Source organism: Melampsora larici-populina, assembly GCF_000204055.1.
Source record: "Melampsora larici-populina 98AG31 unplaced genomic scaffold MELLAscaffold_10, whole genome shotgun sequence".
NCBI classification, from domain to species: Eukaryota; Fungi; Basidiomycota; class Pucciniomycetes; order Pucciniales; family Melampsoraceae; genus Melampsora; species Melampsora laricis-populina.
Window position 1 is genome coordinate 546,839 of NW_006768774.1, and position 18,390 is coordinate 565,228.

General features: G+C 40.2%; 5 protein-coding genes across 5 annotated transcripts; 3 read left to right on the top strand and 2 right to left on the bottom strand.

Annotated features, from left to right (window-relative positions):
- Positions 1-6,596: 6,596 nt before the first annotated feature.
- MELLADRAFT_104588 (uncharacterized protein) lies at positions 6,597-7,550 on the bottom strand (the record flags this gene model as incomplete). Its single annotated transcript, XM_007407891.1, has 4 exons — positions 6,597-6,685; positions 6,933-6,952; positions 7,105-7,189; positions 7,274-7,550. The coding sequence occupies 4 exons, from the start codon at positions 7,548-7,550 to the stop codon at positions 6,597-6,599; spliced, it is 471 nt and encodes a 156-aa protein (XP_007407953.1).
- A 950-nt stretch (positions 7,551-8,500) lies between these two features.
- MELLADRAFT_61516 (uncharacterized protein) lies at positions 8,501-10,024 on the top strand (the record flags this gene model as incomplete). The annotated part of the gene is made up of 3 exons (XM_007407678.1): positions 8,501-9,182; positions 9,717-9,795; positions 9,937-10,024. 3 exons carry the CDS (start codon positions 8,501-8,503, stop codon positions 10,022-10,024), a joined length of 849 nt encoding a protein of 282 aa, XP_007407740.1.
- A 1,293-nt stretch (positions 10,025-11,317) lies between these two features.
- On the bottom strand, positions 11,318-11,773 carry MELLADRAFT_104590 (uncharacterized protein; the record flags this gene model as incomplete). Its single annotated transcript, XM_007407890.1, has 3 exons — positions 11,318-11,383; positions 11,416-11,436; positions 11,513-11,773. 3 exons carry the CDS (start codon positions 11,771-11,773, stop codon positions 11,318-11,320), a joined length of 348 nt encoding a protein of 115 aa, XP_007407952.1.
- A 1,339-nt stretch (positions 11,774-13,112) lies between these two features.
- On the top strand, positions 13,113-14,525 carry MELLADRAFT_104591 (uncharacterized protein; the record flags this gene model as incomplete). Its single annotated transcript, XM_007407679.1, has 5 exons — positions 13,113-13,290; positions 13,366-13,621; positions 13,856-13,877; positions 14,140-14,161; positions 14,398-14,525. 5 exons carry the CDS (start codon positions 13,113-13,115, stop codon positions 14,523-14,525), a joined length of 606 nt encoding a protein of 201 aa, XP_007407741.1.
- A 1,886-nt stretch (positions 14,526-16,411) lies between these two features.
- MELLADRAFT_61518 (uncharacterized protein) lies at positions 16,412-18,390 on the top strand (the record flags this gene model as incomplete). The annotated part of the gene is made up of 4 exons (XM_007407680.1): positions 16,412-16,822; positions 16,936-17,316; positions 17,508-17,879; positions 17,962-18,390. 4 exons carry the CDS (start codon positions 16,412-16,414, stop codon positions 18,388-18,390), a joined length of 1,593 nt encoding a protein of 530 aa, XP_007407742.1.

Below are 18,390 nucleotides of genomic sequence, written 5' to 3' on the forward strand. Positions count from 1 at the left end.
GACTCAAATCATTGGAGGTGGTGAACCCATCTCCACTGTTGAATTTTGTGCGATCAAAGTTTGATGAAATGATTGAAAGAGCGGCCTAAGTGTGATGGAAGTTCTTTGAGGAAGGATAGATATCTGAAACAGCTTGCTAAGAAGTTGGTTAAAATTGGTTTCCACATTTGAAAGAGGCTTCTCAGACAATGCTGAATCTGGGTGGGAGAATGATGCATTTATCACTGAAGCAGTTGAAGTTAAATAGATCTGATCTGGTTGATGTGCTCCAGGTAGACTTCCCTGATAAAAATTGAGAGGTTTTTTGTCATTTTCATCATAGTTAGCTATCTCATTATGTATGCCCTGATCAATGAAGCATTTATTTTGAGGACCATCTTGGATAGAGGATGGGTTGATTCAATGGATGAAAGAATTGCATGTATGGAATTAAGTAGATTGGGAATTAATCAAAAATTTTCATTTCCAACAGACTTTGGAGTTACTGGGAAGTAGAGATGTTGCTACTTTCAATTGACATTGCTGAGACAAATGACTGATCTGTTAACTTCAAGGACTGAAAGCTTGTGAGTCCAAGAGTTGCATGATAAAACAACCTTGTGACTGGATGAAGATCTACATTGAAAGTGTGAAGGTGTGTTGTGTTCTTGGAATTTGAGCTCCGTTCCAGAGTTGATTGTGATGATGTAGGGCAATCACCTAACAACTATTCAGTAAGTCCAGTTTAAACATACACTAAGATCTTATGTGTTTGCCCTGACAATAATTATTCCTCAACTTTTGCGCCCAGGGTCTTTTTCAATCTGCGTGGGTTGTAAAAATATCATTTCACACTGTGTACTTGAAGAATCATCTTTCACTTTCACCAGTTTATAAGTTATCTGGTTTTTTGCAAACAAAATTTGTATAGAACAATCAATACAGGGCACCACATGTTTTTGTGCACTGTCACAGCTTTCCTTGAGTTGATCAGTGAGTCAGGACAAATTCATATCAATACAGGATCACTCTTGGCAGAAATATTGGCTTATTTCTATAATGATATCAGTGGTCATTATGCAGATTGCCAGGTTAGATGTGTACACCTAGAAAAGGGACATGATAGAAATTAATGAGAACTCAGAGTGCAGACGTCCTCAGTCTTAATATCAACTGTGCTGACATTGTTCATATCAATCCATATTGATAATTCCAGTCAAATTGTTCAAATGGGTTATAACAAAAACAGAGTGAGGGTCAAACTAAAATTGTCCCTTTCAGTATACCAATTCATGATCAGTTGTGGCATCAGATACATATTCTCAAATATCCATGTTACATTGGGCTCCAGGATACCCATCCAGCTTTCTTACAAATACATAGTCAGATAGCATCTCAGATGAGGTACCATATGAAATACATATATATGTATGTCTTTCAGAATGCATTTTGACATCTTCATATTATTCACTGATATCTGTTGAAGGATTGCTTACTGGAGCATTTCACATAGCACCACTACTGATAAATCAGGCCCTGTTTGTTAGTGGTCATTTTTGTTCAGTTGTATAACTGTTTATTGCATTTAGAACCCAAAAATGCATTGAGGAGTGATTTGCCCCAAAGTGGTGTACCTGCGTTGGAAGTTGCCATTTATTGTGAAGACATTTCCAATGTGAGTCTGGTTACATGTGCAAAAGTTGTTTGTATAGGTAAGACAGCTCCCCTCGATGTATTGGATGTCCTGGATACAAAAAGTCTTGCAAGGTGAACCACTTGTGATGCTATTATCTGTCTTTGTCAATCATATTCTTGATTGAAGTTTGGTGCCATTTAACAAGATGAGCTTGGGCAAGGGGCCATAAGTTACAATACTTGGACTATACTACATTTTCCGGGTTTCTGATGTCCTCAAAAGCACATTTTAAGTCACTACCAGAATGCACTCTTTTCTCCAATTAAGCAATATCGCAGCAATTCCAATACCGGCTATAATTTCAACTATATGTTGCATACCCTGCGCAGAGCATCCATAGTGAAGGGAACACTACACAACATGTCAAGGCTTTAGTCTCTCCACTTATAAATAGTGTAGTACAATGAACTAGTCAGCCTCAGTTCAATTACATAACTTCCAAGTCTGATTGAATATGGTGTTTGACCTTTAATTTTTTTCAAATAGCTGTCTTCCATTCTGCCAACATGCATTCATCAGACATTGGGCCGTATAAGCTAGAAGGGCTTGTCTGAGATCCTCAAAACCCTAGTGGCAGCATTGGGCTTGTTCATGACTGGGTCAAGAGAGAAATATTTTTCTCCTGTTTAGCCTTTGGGGCCTCTTCACAAAGTTTTGTAAGGTGAGAAAAGATGCTGTTCAAAATACCATTGTATTGCCCAGGGCAGGCAGTCTATTTGTGCCCTGCCCCAAAGTATGCTTCAAATTCAAAGTGATGGGGCTCGTACCACATTGGTTTATAAGTCTTCTCCAGGGGCCACGTGTCCTTTGCACCTGAACTTTTTTGACAAATTGATGATATGCTCCAAAACCATGTAGCCTGGACATATCAAATAACCTGCGCAATTTACCACTTGAAAGCAGTAGGTCATTACTTGAGCCTCATCCATGCATTGATTCATCTCACATGTCTACCCATTTGTGAATGTACTTGATATAAGCAGATATGTCCAAAAAGTATTTGCTACATCTATGCTTGAAGTAACATAACATAACAAAACAGCATCAGGCGAAAATAATTCTTCAAAAAGGTAGACAGACCAGTTAATCCTGACTCCTTTTCACATAACAATGAATAATTCACTGCAAAAGGTGACTACAAGTCATTGTGGTCCCCACAAGCAAAGTCATTGCACCCATACAAGTTTTTTGCCTGGTTGCACATGCCAGTCTGCCGCATGTCCCATGCAATTTAATGCTCCAGACTGGGGTTCCTGCAGTCTTAGTTTGGTACAGGATCACCTCAACTCTGTTGTGTGATTGTGGTTAGTATATGGAACCAACATTGCACACACCTGAGATTTTTTCTGGTGTGGTGTGGATCCATGAAATGTGTGAAATAAAGGATATTCAGAAAGGATGACATATTAGACAAAAAAACTTACTCCAACCAAAGATGATTCTCATTTTACAAATTAACAAGACATGATTATAACACAAGACACATCCTTGATTAAACCCAATAACACCATCAAAAGACATATCAAGAAGCAGGTTCAGATGTATCTATCACAATGGAATGTTGGGATGAAGAGAATGAGCATAGTTGACTTCACCAGATGTTGGTTTCTCCATGAGATTGTCCTTCAAATATTCAAGAGATCGGAAACTGAAGGACAATTTCTTGATCAATGAATGTAAGGACAAGTTTGAGAACTTAACAAGTCTAAACAAGCGTACCAACTCAACTCTTTCTGGAAGGGAATATCATCAGTAGTTTGCAAACTTGAATAAACTTTGGAAGGCTTGAAACAGATTTCATGGTCTCAATCAAATTTGAGGAGTTTGATGATAAAGGCAATGTTGGTTTAGTTAATTTACCAGAAATTTCTCAACCCCCGTTCAAAGCAAAAACTCAGAGGTGATTTTGGTCATTTTTGCATAGTCTATCTCTGTATTAAAATGAGATGAAATGTCAACCTGTGGTGATTGGACGAAATGAATACTCCACCTTGGATGTTTCAGTTGGAAAAGTGCTCTGCATCTAGCAAGACCTCAACCACAGTAAAATAAATTGAAGGATGGGATTCTCACAGTCCTTGTATAGGTCAGTGTCTGTTTGATCAATGGTCATAAACCAGATCATATTTTTCTGCAGGCTCTTTGAAGATATCATGTGCTTTTTTCTCTTGCTCCCGCTTCATTTGCCTTGCCAAGTGTATTAACTGTATGGACTATATTCTCAACAACTGCCCTGTGCCTATGGTGTGCCTGTATGGTCATATCTGCTTGACCCATAACATGGAATTTCTATTGACTTGCTATTGCAATAATTTGGGTATTGCTCCAGACTTGCTCTCCAGCTTTTATCCGCCCTTTAATTCATAGCTACACTTATTGCTGCTTCATTGATGTGCCCTATTCAGATGATATGTGATGCAATTTTTTTTCAACCAAATAGCTAAGTAATCAATCTTGCTTGCAAAGCACACAATTTAAGTGCACCCCACCATGTACTCATGTACTGAGGTGAATAACTTCTGTTGTTTGCAGTCAAGGACCGGCAAGCAGGGCTGCGGCACACATTGAACCATCAAGGACAAAGTCCTGAAACATCACATCCTGATCTGAAGCTGTATTTGAGAGACAATATGTGCGTCAACAAATGCCAGATGTCTTGCAAGCCATGATGCAAAATAAGATTTTCCCAATGTTACTCACAGTATCCAGCTAAAGCAGCATTTAGAGCAATGGAGCAAGATATCAAAAGAAGAATTTTGTATCTAAAAGGTAAAATTTCTCCCAAAAAGGCTGTGCAAGTACAAATAGTCAATGAAAAAACTTCTATCTGTAGATTTCAGATTCAATAAGTGTGTCAGCTGAGCTGTGGAGCCTTTCACTGCAAAGATAATATATTTTTCCATGGTGAAAAATGATTGAAACCAGCAATTGAAATGGCATGCTTCATATTGGTCCAAAAAATCTGAAAAAATCAGGTAAGTAAAATTGTGCGATTTTCTCTCTGGCGGGAGATTTTGGCGGATATAGAAAAATTCTAGCACTCTGTTTGGTGATTTCCCAGATTTTTCGGCAAGATAGACAGAAATGCAGAACTTGCGCACTCATTTAAGCCTCCAAAATTAACGCAAACAAGCCAGAAAAAAAATCATAAGTGAAGGACAGCATTCCCTTTGTTGAACGTTTTTTTTGAGATCATGCTGGCTCAGTATGTATACCATCACATTTGTATTGTTGAAACTATATATATTATGCTGACATATGTACAAGGCTCCAAAACCATCCAGAAAAAAATTTGCAACACAACAAAGGATGTGCCATTATGTGGAAAAAAATTCAGGATAATCCGTCCACATTTGATACATTGGTGACTCAAAATACATTCACAATTTATTTGGAAAACAGAGAACAACTTTTGGTGTTATACCTTGCATATATCCAAGACAAAGGCACCAAAAAATACAAAAAAATCACCAAACATTACAAAGGGCATTTTTGATCTGTCCGGATTTTTCTGGATTTTTTGAACTGCTGTGAGCTTTCAGAAACCAGAAAGAGTATCAGGAATTGCTTGCTGAGTTACTTCTGAGTAAAACACTCTAAGCAGCTTGAAAAAAACGTTCAAGGACAAACAGCATTGTATCTCTCTGCAATCCGTTTTCCAAGAACTTTGGGCTAAAACTGGGCCCTAAATTTCAGAAATGGTTTTTTGTCAATCGTTTTAAAATAAATGCAATCATTTTTCACCACGGAAAAATATATTATCTTTGCAGTGTTTGTAAGTGAATGAGTGAATGATATCAGGGCATTACACAGGTGCCACAAGGTTGTTGCAATTCCTGGGTGTCAAGACCTGGAGCTATTCCAAAAGCTGTGTGTTACCAGATTGACTTACACTGAGCAGTGATGCCAGAGCTGAGGATGATATGTCCTGTGGATTCTCATTCGCAAGGCAAGAATTACCTAAACTTGCTTTTACTGGCTTTTCCTTGGTGCTGTCAGTTGCTATCAGCTGTAAAATTTGGTGAACACAATCCCCAAAATGCACTGCTGTTGGAGGGTACAGCCCTGGGATTGCCACCAACATGTCAGATCACCTGGGATGTTGATACTGATCAATTAGGGTGTGTTCACTTGAGGAAGTTCTGACCAAAAATCACATTCTGTCAACTTTTTAAAGCAAAAATGAGACATGCAGCACCAAATAGACATTTTGAATTTTGCAGAATGTGATTTCTCACCCAAAATTGCTTAGATGAACACACCCTAAGACACCAAAATACCAGCAGTGTTCTGAAAAACACAGTGTGGTTATTCAACGCTTCATGTTCACCATAAGGTCCCAACTCACTCAAAGAAAACCTTCTGGTGTTCTGGTAAAAAACCCTTCTGAAAATATCCAGAACAATATTTGATATGATGTGAAGCACTACAAAAATAGTAATATTTTCCCCCGAGTTTAGAAAAGTGAAGTTACAGATAGCCCATTGATTATCTCAACTATCTGAAGATAACATAAAACCCAAAGTAACATCAGTCGTGATCCAGAGGGAATTGTCTACACGCTCATCATGTTTGTTAAAATCCTGTATGATGTAGCGTGGTAGAATTTTGTGGATGTACAGGAAAAAATCTGAAAAAATCAAGTCTGTGAAGAATCACGCAAAAAATGTGTTGGGTTTTTGGGCAAATCTTCATCATCTCTTCTCAATTTATCTCTCAACAATAACAAACATCAGGCAAATTTCTTTGTTTTCAAAGATAGAGCTGGGATGTTACATTTCTTTGAACTAGGAAAATCAAAATCCGGAATACATCACAAAAACTTCATCTTCAGTAGGTTGTGTTCTAGTTTACGTGATGGTCATCAAATAAGGTTGTTGAGAATACAATCAGGAGTCAAAGTTTGTGCCTTCTGCAAGATTCACTCTTCATCTTGATCTTGTCCAGGATCTTGATATTCTTCTGAGCCGTCCTCATTCTCCTCATTCCCCTTGTCGTCCTTGTCCATATCTATTAGTCTCTCAAGCATCCCCTCAGGAAGGAAGATATCCCAACAATCCATGTCTAACTGGGTTCAGATCTTGGTAGTCTGATCTTGAAGGTCAGTGTTTTGCTCCTCTATCATGCCACTGAGTTTGTTGCACTTTTGCTTCAAGATATCATTGGAGGCTTTGAGTGATTGAATCCTACAATATGCATATGAGTATACATCAGCTGAAGAGAATCCATCTTGTATGACGCTGCAGAACATGCTTACCTTGTTCTTTGACTTTGCACCTTGATCAAAAAAGATCAATATTCAAGCTTTCAAGCTTTCCAAGAACCTTCTGGGATTCTTCAAGCTGCAGAACTGGATAAACAATGCACAAACATGAGCAAGTGGAAGTGTGAAAGAGGAGAATGAATACTCACAACGGTCTTCACATCACCTTTCTTCTAAGAACACATCAGCTCCTGATTTGATCTTTCCAGACGCTGGAGTTGGAGATATTGCAAGAATGTCTTTTCCTATCACTGATCAGACAATCAAAGACATCTCAGCTGATAAACATCAAAAAGAGACAAATATCTCCTCACCAATATTTTCTGAATGCATACATTTGTGATTCCAGAACTGAATAAGATCCGCCTTGAGTTCAGGAGTGTTTGTATCTTGTGGTTGATTGGAAGCTGTGCAGTGTTTGCCACTGTCCGAATTCAGTCTAGCTGCTTTCTCATTAACTTTTCCTTCGTGATTAGGCAGGACAAAGCTCCAGGTGAATGCAAGGGAGCTCTTAATTAGATCTTGAAGATCCTGATCCTCATGCTTGATGAAACCGTGTGATACCCGTGTATGTTGTCCAAGGAAATTTGAGCCTGGTGGGTCAATATCCATGTGAATTGCAGCGCCAGCTGGAGATGGAGGCGTGTTAATTGATGGCACTGGATGGGTAACCTAGAGCCCCATATACATGGTATTTCCATGGAATTGCGGGCAAAAAGAACAAGAAGACTAACTTTTTTTTTCTTAGAAGACTTCGAGCCTCTGCCACAGGCTTTGGATCCTTTCAAAATGTTGATTATAAGTATACATGTCTTCATGAGCTTTGCAAACAATCTTCAAAACTTATTTGTGAAATACATACCCTGTTCCTTATCTTTTGGAATTCTCTTTGCCTCACAAGGGGCACTTCACTTTCCCAGGAGTCTTGATGAGTGTAATTGGGGTTGACTGACTGGAGGGTTTGATGTCTTGAAAGAGCTCGGGGTTGCGGTCGGGTCAAAGACCATTTGTGATCATTTCATCAAACTCCTGAGACAACATGTGCATAGAAAAAGGGTCAAGGTGGATGGTGGTCTTTCCATTCCAGCACTGCGTTCGCAGACCATCTCAAAAGAAGTTGATCAAAACGTGCTGTCAAAAGAAATAGATGTTGTAGCCTCGATACCGGATGTAGCCATCCCTCAGGTCGGACGCAGCTGTCTGAAATTCTCAGAGATGTCGGGCTTGATTTTCATGATGCTGATAAGGACGAGCTGGTCAAGCAATGTAAGATATAAAATGATCTGAGTGAGTTCATATTCTTTAGAATTGTGATTGAATGAAGTATGATATAATTGACATGAGGAGCCTCACTTCGTTCAGTCATACCTCCGGCATTGAAGGACACACCTGATCTACCAGGGCCTGCGCCAACACTCAAAGCCTTCACGTTTCAAAGCAAAAGACATTGTCAGTGTTAGTGTATTCCTGAATATTTTATTCTGAACTTTGTTTCCATTGAATGGTGAGGGTTTCTGCTGACTGAGTGACTAATTGGAAAACAATTCAGCCTCCACCTCTACATGATCTCACTTCCCAGTGTCAATTACAATGTCGATCCACCACTGAGTACATCTGCTCACTCATCATCAAATCCATCTTGGCATATAATTCCGAACAAACAAGATATTCCTCCTCTGAATACTAGCTCCTCTAGTAATATGCACAATCCCATAATTGTACATTCATCTGCCGTTCAATCCAAGCCAACAGTGTGTGTTTTGGCTCTGGTGACTCCTTCAACATCAAGCAAGTTGAAGAAACGTGGCAAAAAGAAGGAAATTCTTGAAAGTGACTTGATTCCTACTCAAAACAAACAAAGCAAGAATCACAGCAAGGGAGATGAATCTTTTGTCCCCAATATGAGTACAGGTGATTCTGAAATGGGTCACGACTACTCCATTCCCTCTCCACTATCTTTTGATCTGAAAAACAAGATGCCCGAGGAAAGTCCAAAATCAGACGTCCCTTTATCTACCAAGTGGCTTTCAGAAATGTTTGGTGAAGTTTTCAAAAATCAGTCATTAGCGAGTGCTCAGGCTTCCAAAACCGCGGCCGCCGTGGAAGCAATAAGCAAAATTGTCAAGAAGACTTACTCAAATGTTGAAGACATATGTACCAAGCTGTTTATCCCAAGTTTTTCAAAAGCTTGTGAACAAATCAGGTATAGCTGTACCGCCAAAAATGCAGGAGGGGCGGAACACGGTAAGTATTACTGTCTCTTGAGGATCATGAGGCAGGACACAGTTACTGATCACTTTCTATGTATCAATTTTTAAGGCACACATACGGTTTCACATTGAAACTCTTCGGGGTCAATCCGACGCAGAGACTACACTCCCTTCTCCTGCAACTACTGCGGATAAGCAATCCTGGATGAAATGTATAGACCTTGACAAAATGAATGTTGATCTAGAGGACTCCAGCAATCTGTCCAGTCACAATAATCCCAAATTCCCGTACAAAGACGGTCCTGGTCATAAGGATTCATCCCCTCAACAACTGTCTATCATGTGGAAGATGGTGAATGCAGTCGGTTTAGAAAGCTTTTGTCCCAATTTCTCACTCTTGAAGTCGGATCCAGACAACACGTGGCTCTGAGATCTTTGGAGTCCGAAAATCGGCTTCTCATACAGAAATGTTTTGCTACCCATGTGAAATCTCTGTCCAAAAGGTACATTCATATCTTCTCTCTTGAAAGGCTTGCTTATCCTTAAATGTCTACTCAATTTAATGCAGATTTCGTCAGGAAGCATTGGATACAGAACAGAAGAATGGCATTGCAACAGATGCCAGAAGAGGCTCGAGACACTGTCATGTAAGTTCTACTTTTTTTACCAATTTAACAAAGGTGATTGAATTATGGATTGAGCCCATAGCTTCAAACATTGCATGAACGTGTTGTTCTGTCAAGAGCAGAACTCTTTCCCCTGTCTGAATCAATCAAAGTGGCTTGCAGTGATGACAAGAGAGCGGATGACGCGGCAAACAGTCCTTCAAAATCTGGTGGTACACAATTGCTTGATCCGCAGGCTTCCTTTGTGTAGCTGAGAATTAGAAAATATATTTGTTGGCATTGACTCTTTCCGCAGGAAGATCACTCAAAGCATTCCCAAAAATGCACATGGACATCCGCCCCGGCCTCAAGTGCGATCTGCCAATGGACCTTACAATTGTATCAAAGCACCTACCAGCTTGTCAGTTGATTGCTATTCAAGTGAATGGCTTCTGACACTTTCACCCTAGCACGATGAATGTGATTGAAGTGTGCTTTTCACTGATCTTATTACCAGAAGGATTGATAGCGTTGATAAACAGGCCAAATGTCAGATTGCCACTCTTTGCAGTGAACTGACTTCCACCTGGTCCACGGAATTGTTTCCAAATACAAGATTGGTGAATGTCAGTCACTTCGTCAGATTCATTGAAAGGTCTCAAAGACTCTTCCAGAGATTGGTCAAGCCAATGCTCCACTTGCGGTCGAGATAACAAACATGCAATCCAGTTGGCTAAGTTTTGGAATGCGTATCAACTGATGGGCATCTCTTTCCCTTTCAAAAGGGGCTGACCACAGGTTCTCTTGGCAAACTGTTTGTCATATCCTGGCAATGAAGATCGTTCAAGCTTGTTATCTGAGTCCAAAGCTTTGACAGGACCACCCGAGATACAGGATACAAAGTTCTTCAAGCAAGCACTGGGGTTGTGTGAGAGGACACAGAAGGCAAGATCCTTTGACTATGAGAACGTGCCAGCGCTCGCCTGTCTAGAAGTGCATGAGCTTCTTGTGTTTCTGGTGCGACTTCCACACCGTGTTGAGAGGTTCCGTGAGCATCAATATATTGACCAAGATGGCACTCCCTTGCTTGGCAGCAACAAACTACACAATGTATTATACCATCTTCTTTGGGGCATGGAGGCATGATTTGATGTGGTGTTGTACGGAGCTGGGTAAAACTTCAGACCGTATCCAAAGCCAACGATGATAAGCAAGATAAGGCGGATACAATATCAAGAAAAAACAGACAGAAAATTGATATGTTGGTGTGAAAAAGCTGAAAACACAGGCTCAAAGAGGAGCCTTACAAATAACTGTCTGCATCAACAGATAAGTGCCACAAAAATAACTAATGTTACAATCTACTGATTCCCTGAAACTCCTGGTTCCTTCTACAGTGAAACTCCTTGTACTACAATCTTCAAATCCTATCTATGAAAGCCTATGAAATACGAGGTGGAGTGAAACATAGAATTGTTAGTAAAAATACGTATGACGCAAAACAATACAGAGAAAGACAAAAAGACAAACCTGCACGTAAAAGCGGCAACTCCATTTTATTGACCTAATTGTTTTGATTATAAAGTCCAAGGATCAGGTTATACAATTCTACAATTAAAACAGCAATGATCTGATAGACATGTAAGGATAAGCTCTACTGACCAACTTGATATCAGTCCAAGACTGAATAATGAAATCCACGAACAAGGTGAACCGGAGTATCTTCCTCTTCAAGAACAAACAACATATATATGCTAACCAGAACCTTGTGTGTCATTGGGATAGAATGCACAAACACCTTAGGAGCATAAGCTTGCAAAGTGAGTCGGAGATCTTCCATATCCTCGTCTTTTAAATTTTCCAGTTTAACAACTCGCGGTGTTTGAATAAATTTGGTTTGTCCAGGGATAACAAGATCTGGATCAACATGCGCTTGATAAAGTAGTCTCAAACTGTCAAGCCTGGCGTTTGAAGGTATCTGGGTTTTTGGAGCTTTATCCAGAATGGCATTGTGTAGCATCCTTTGAGTAGTCTTTTGAGGGATTGAAGTCTTTTATAGATTGATCCGGCTGCATCGGAACCGGAGGTGGGGGAAGCTGAAACGGTAAGATGAGTGGCAGTACATCATGCTTGAAAGCTTTGTACAAGACAACTTTTTGACTAGTGACACGGTGCTTAGTCGAAGGGTTGAAATGAAGGAGAATTTGATAAATCATTGGTTTGGTGACTCTGAAAATCTTGCCACCGGGGTCGGAGTGTAAACTTTGGGCAAGAGCTGTGATGTTGGGGATGTTTGGAGGAGGTGAAGTGGTTGAATGACTGTATCAGCAAACAGTTGCTGGTGTTGGTTGACTTCGGGGAGGATCTCCAGACACGGTGTCTGGTTGTGGGGCAGGTTTGTGCTCAGGTGCTGCATCGGATTTTGATGAGTCCTGAGCAGTAGCACTGCTTCTAGTTGTGATAATGTGGAGCGGGGTCTGCGTTGTTGGTGAGTTGGGGTTACTTTTCTTTTCTTTGGCCATACCGGTGACTAGGAGGCTAGAAGGATTGGAATAATTATCAAACAAACAAAAATGTACTACTTGATCAATAACTTGTGATAACATAAGTAGTTACAAAAGCTTACTAGATAGTGATATCTTTGCTAGAGCTGGTACAAGTTGCACAAAGTCCTTGATCAGGATATAAAATGGAACTTGAGTGAGATCCAAATAGAATAGTCTCAACCGCTTAAGAAAATATATAGAGAAGTCTTTGATTGATATGTTGGGTTCAGATGAAGCTGAGTTCATCATCAAAAGCTGTGGCCGGCTAGGAACAAGGGACCAAGTTAAATCTTGACAACAGATCTGGAAAGTTGTCTTTGAGTGACCATCACAACACGTCTTGCTAGGAAATTGAAAGATAATGTGTTGTTTTGTATCCTTTATTTGCTGATATGTTGATAAGAACTCAAGCAAACCATTGGCTCATATTTGCTCTCAATTAGGGCAATGAGGGGCAGATTGAAAGGAGTTATCACCAGTGGGACATACATATGTAATTGGCTTTTCTTTGTGTTCTTCATGTTGATTGAGACAAATGCAAAATTTATGTAAAACACTTCGCAGTACTGAAATTACACGCCACAGCTAAGAACATGACCCTATATTGGCAAGGTTATGCATGGTATTCATTGAAACGGAGCTCGTGCACAATCCTTTGTACAATGAGGAATTTGCTCACCATCCCTTGTTTGTGAGTAATCAAGGAGCCATCAACAGAATCAAGATCTTTTTCAGATTTTTCCCTGTACATCCACACTACATCATACAGGATGTGAACAAAGATGATGACAAAAAACAGATATTGATTAGCCGATGACATGGACAGATCATCTATCAAAAGCTGTAAAGCTTTCTATTAGGCGTATCCATCAGCTGGCAAAGGGTATCAACCCTCTTACAATCTCTGCGCATTCAGTTGTGGCTGCGCAACCAAAGTATGACACCTCAACTTCAGATGGCCCTCAAGACTATGCAACTCCCTTTCCTGACAGTTATCCTGCCGGCCTTGATCGGACCATCACTATCATTTCATGGAGTGACGCTCTATAACTCTGTCTCAAAATAGGTGAGCAGTACCTCTTTGGTGTAAAAGCTCATCAAAATGGTATTGATACTTGTCCTGATTATACAGGTCACCATTTATCTTTGATGGAGCCCTCTTGGATTCAAAGTTTTGGGGATGTCTTACCTGAGCTCGAAGATCATATCCCGGATGACACAGACTCAATGCCTTGGAGTAATGGACTTTTAATTGCACTTGTTGCTCAGTCAGATGACTCAAGTCTTGATCCATCGCCCAAGAACCTCAAGTTTGGTCAATGGTGGGCAATGCAAGATATTGAAAAGATTTGATCGGTAAGCAAACAAGGCAATCTAGCTACACGGGAACTATATTGATTGATGGAAAAACTTGTCCTGTTGTGGTCAAAGATTATGAATCTTGGTAAAGAAGAAACCTACCTAACAGATTTGGCAGTGTATCATCTGACTTTGTGCCTACTTGAACAATTCAAGATTGCAATGGTTTTCTCTATTCATGTGACAAATGATCAAAGGTGGTTGTTGAACACCATACAAGTAAGCTGTTGCTTCTCTCAATTCTTCTTCTACTTACATGTGTGTCTTTTTGGGTTGTGTTCAATATAATGCTTCTGACGCTTATTCAAGATAAGCCGATAACATATATCACATTGAAGAAGTCTCGGATCAACCACTGAAAGTTATATGTACAACAAGGAATTTTAGTCATCCTCAGCCAGAATCTTTATTATCAGATTGTGGTTTTGTGCACTTTACCTACGATTACTTCTGAGTTCAAGCACTGGTTTTGAACATCAAGGTAAAAGATGGACTACTGACTGGTATGCGGGTGGTTGACCTCAGGGAAGTTATCAATTTAAAGTTATATATCTATTCACATGATTATGACAATATAGCTCACTTGGAGTCGAAAAATCGATATAGGTACAAGTGGTCATGCAACAACCCACACCAAGATGGGGTTGATGCATTTATTTCAACTCATCACTGTGGGACAGCTTGCTTTGCGCTTGACTTGAAGCCAGCATCTCTCAAGTATGGGATGGTGGGTGAGCAGGATACACAACACAACCGAATAATTCCAAAGCCAAGCCTGAACATGAAAAATCAAACGTTCATGAAGAAGATGCTGGAAATAAAACCTCCAAATCAGAGGAAGATGCCTTAGAGACTTGGTGTAATTGATTGGAAGGGAGTGGTCATGAGGATGATTGTCAGAATCATGTTGTGGATTGTCCAAATTAAATAAATTTTCCCTGAATTAGAAATCCCTACAAATATATATACCTCATATTCACTTTAGCTCTTATACACATCAGATATTGTTTTTGTAGACTCCATATATCATGAATTAAATTGTAGATGCAGAAAGGTTTGACCTTCAGAGCTCCAAATCTAACTGATTAAACTTGTTCCTTGAGCCAGAAAAATCCTGATTGATTAAAAATGTTGAGTTTGAATTGAAAAGAAATAAAATATGGATAACCATGAAAAATACTAGCTTAGCACAGGTGGATGAGCTATATTGACGGTAGGTGCCAATCTATCTCTATCCCCAATTTCAACCTCAGGAACAAAGTCAGTATGGTGTCTATACATCAATCTTGCTTCATTTACATCCACATTAAGACACCTGAGAACAGCCAAGATAGCTGGAAAGACATGCCAGACAGTTTCAATTGAAATGTAATCAGTTGAGATCTCTAAGCATCTGATTGCACTGGCAACTTGGTCTTGGAAGGCTTTTGGAGTAACTTGAAAGAGTGTATCTGAATCAGGGATATGTTTCTGTCTGAGAGCTTGATTGATTGATTTTGGAATTGGAAAATGGCCATCCATGCCATTCAACTCTTTGAGTGAAGAGTAGACTACATTGGGAATTACACCTGTTGGAAGCACTGATTATTTATTTTTTTGAGTATGTGAAGTGTTCTTTATTTGAGTATAATCATCCAAGAGTTTCTGAACAATGGGAATCCAAAGATAAAGGAAGAGCATTCTTAAATATAAATGCTTGCTTAGCAAAACATCATCGAAGGGAAAAAGAATAACTTACTTCTGTAGAGGATAACATTGATCACAAATTGTCATACTGATAGCTGCCTCTATCTCATTGTGAATCACAAAGGCAATTGCTTCCCGTAACAGTGACCAAAGACTTTCAATCTTCTGATTGCGTTGAGAAGTCGTATAGAGATGAGCAGATTCAGCTTCTTCAGGAGTAGAACTACCATAAACTTGAGCTAATGACATTTGAAAGCCAGCCATCTTGATTGTCTCAGTTCCATGATCTGTGCACATCTTTTGCGGAATACTTCCAAGCTTTTCAGCAATATCTAGATAGTGATAACCAATTCTCCGTGGATCATTATTATTTACACCCACATATAAACCCAAGGCCATTCTAGACCAAACATCAATGAAACCCTAAATTGTAATTTCAAAAGGTTTGAGCTTATCATGCCCATCACTAGACCAGACATGATTTGGACCATGAACATGGAAGACCCGTCTCTTCAATCTCCCTTGACGTTGTGCAGCAACACCACGTGCATACAGGTGACGTAACAAATGTTACGTCGCGCTGACGCATACACAGGCCCCGGGTGTGATCTGGTGTGATACAGCAGTAGATACAGTGCATGCGACAGTGACTGCGACTGCCAATCCTGTGTGCTACACCTCGGATTTTCCCACATTGGATCTATATATACAAACATTGGAAATAAGAGGATCGAGCAACTCCTCTGATCCCCGCGGATCAAAAGCAACCAATCCCAAGTTGGCCATATGAAATGTCCCAGTCAATACGGCTTGAGCTATGACGTTGTATTTGTTTGCACACACACAAAAACACTGCTTAACCACTTGCTGTGTATATCTTATAAACCCGGTCAAACCATCAACCCATCCTGACCCTCATCCTCAGTTCCCTGGTTAGTTCCCTTCAGTATTTCGCTCATCTTTTAACTTTTGTCAAATATCTTTCGATCTCTGTTAACATCTTTTGGCGGTCAATCTTCCTCTAGCTTTTTTAATCTCTTCTGCAATTCTGTTTTCAATACTTTATCATGTCCGAAAATTTGTCAGACAAACTCAAAGATTTTATTGCTACCCAGCTCGCCGATCTCAAAGGCCAAGTTTCATCAAAGGATGAAGATATTGCTCTACTTCGAAATCAGCTCAATGAGATGAAGATGGAAAAGAAGTCACAGCCTTCGTCATCTTCTTGCAAGACAACGGCTACTTTCTCAGAGGAAACTATTCATCGATCCAAGGCCTCCACTTCAAAGAGCTCAAGGCATTCAGCTGAAACACCTTCAAAGTCGTCGTCTAAACCGCACTCCACACCCACTCAATCTAGATCAACTCCGCTCAAAACCACATCAAGATCCAGCAAGAATATAAAACCTCCAACTCTGAAGCGACACCCATGCCAGCTGCAGGAGCGTGAGTTGGAAGACAGTGTCAAGCCTGTCAAGGTAAGCCCACTATGTGTAGTCATTGTCAAAAGAAGATGAATACTGACTCCATGTACAATACTCACAACGCACTCTTTTTGACAATTTGAGTTCTCTGGGGTCTGACTGAGAAGGGAGCAGTTCCGCAGGCGCCAGATCCGCAAACATTGAAGGAGTTCTATTCCTGTTTCACCACACAATCTGATATCGAAAGTGTCCTCGCAAATTCATCTTCACGTGCCATTATCGCACAAAACAAAATTCAAACTCTGAACGACAATCAACTTACACAAAAGGCTGGTCGTGAGACTCTCCATCTCAAAGAAATTCACATAATGTTCATTCATAGCAGTCTTGCTAAGCTAGGTCTTCGACGCTGGGGACCTAACTTGAGTGAAGCAACCAATTCACTTCTCAACTCGGCCTGTAGAATCAGTGCAATTTTGGCATTTTGCCAAGTGGCTGCCGGTGGAGCATTCGACACTGCGAACATGGAAGCTACTTATATCAACAATGTCAAACTTTTAGTTAAAATTTATGATCACTATGTACATCATCTCATGGCTGGCAAGTTTAAGAAAGAACTGAAGGAAGCTGGGAAGTGTGCTGAGGATGCGGCACGGAAGACTGCACAAACAGGAAGAAGACGTGTAAGTTAACTATCTTTGTTCATCTTGGACAGCATGCTGACTTTGTGTTTGTTTAGCTTAGAAATCATCATCGCTTGGAGTTTGCCAAGGCCATGAAGTATCCAAAACGCTACCTGAATTTCTTGGACAACATCGCATCTCATAGTGACAATGAGCCCAGTAAAGATGGTCATTTCTGGATCATCAGGAAGTTAGAATACCGTTCCAAAAAGGCCACCGTATTCCTGCGCCGCCTGGATCAAGATATTGCCACCGCCAACCCAGCTCTCATCAAACCTACTCAATTTTGCACTTGTAGAGTACCATTACTGCACAGGAAATCACTATTCAACCGTCCGCCTCAACGTTGCTCCCTTAACACCTTATCACCAGCTTACTTCAATTCACTCCCACAACATCTCAAATTCACACTTGCTGACACCAAAAAGGTGATATTCCTCCCCAATGCTAAAAAGTCGTTACTCCCGAGACCCCACACCCATCCCGGCAAAAAAATTGAGTGATTCGAAGTTTATTAAAAAGTATTATGATAGGATATCGGCCCCATACACTCTTGAGTCTGTCAAAACGTCTTCCTCTTTGTCTTCATCAGAGGAAGATGAAGATCTACGTGGTAAAGGTAAAGCTAAAGCTAAAGTTGAAGGTAAGGCTAAGGCTAAGGCTAAGGCTAAAGGTAGCAACAATTATGATGATACAGATTATGGAACCGGCATCGGCTTGAGTAATACTTTGGGCGAAGATGAGGAGGAAGCCTATTATCAGGAAGGTGAATTTGAAGACGACTTTTTGGACTCTGATGAAGACAAAGACTCAGAAGAGGATGAAGATTTTGACCCTACTAAACAAAAAACTCCTTCCTCTGGTGATGAATCATCCAACAAAGCAAACAATCAACAAGATGATGGTGATAAGTCTGCCATGATCATCAATGATGACTGA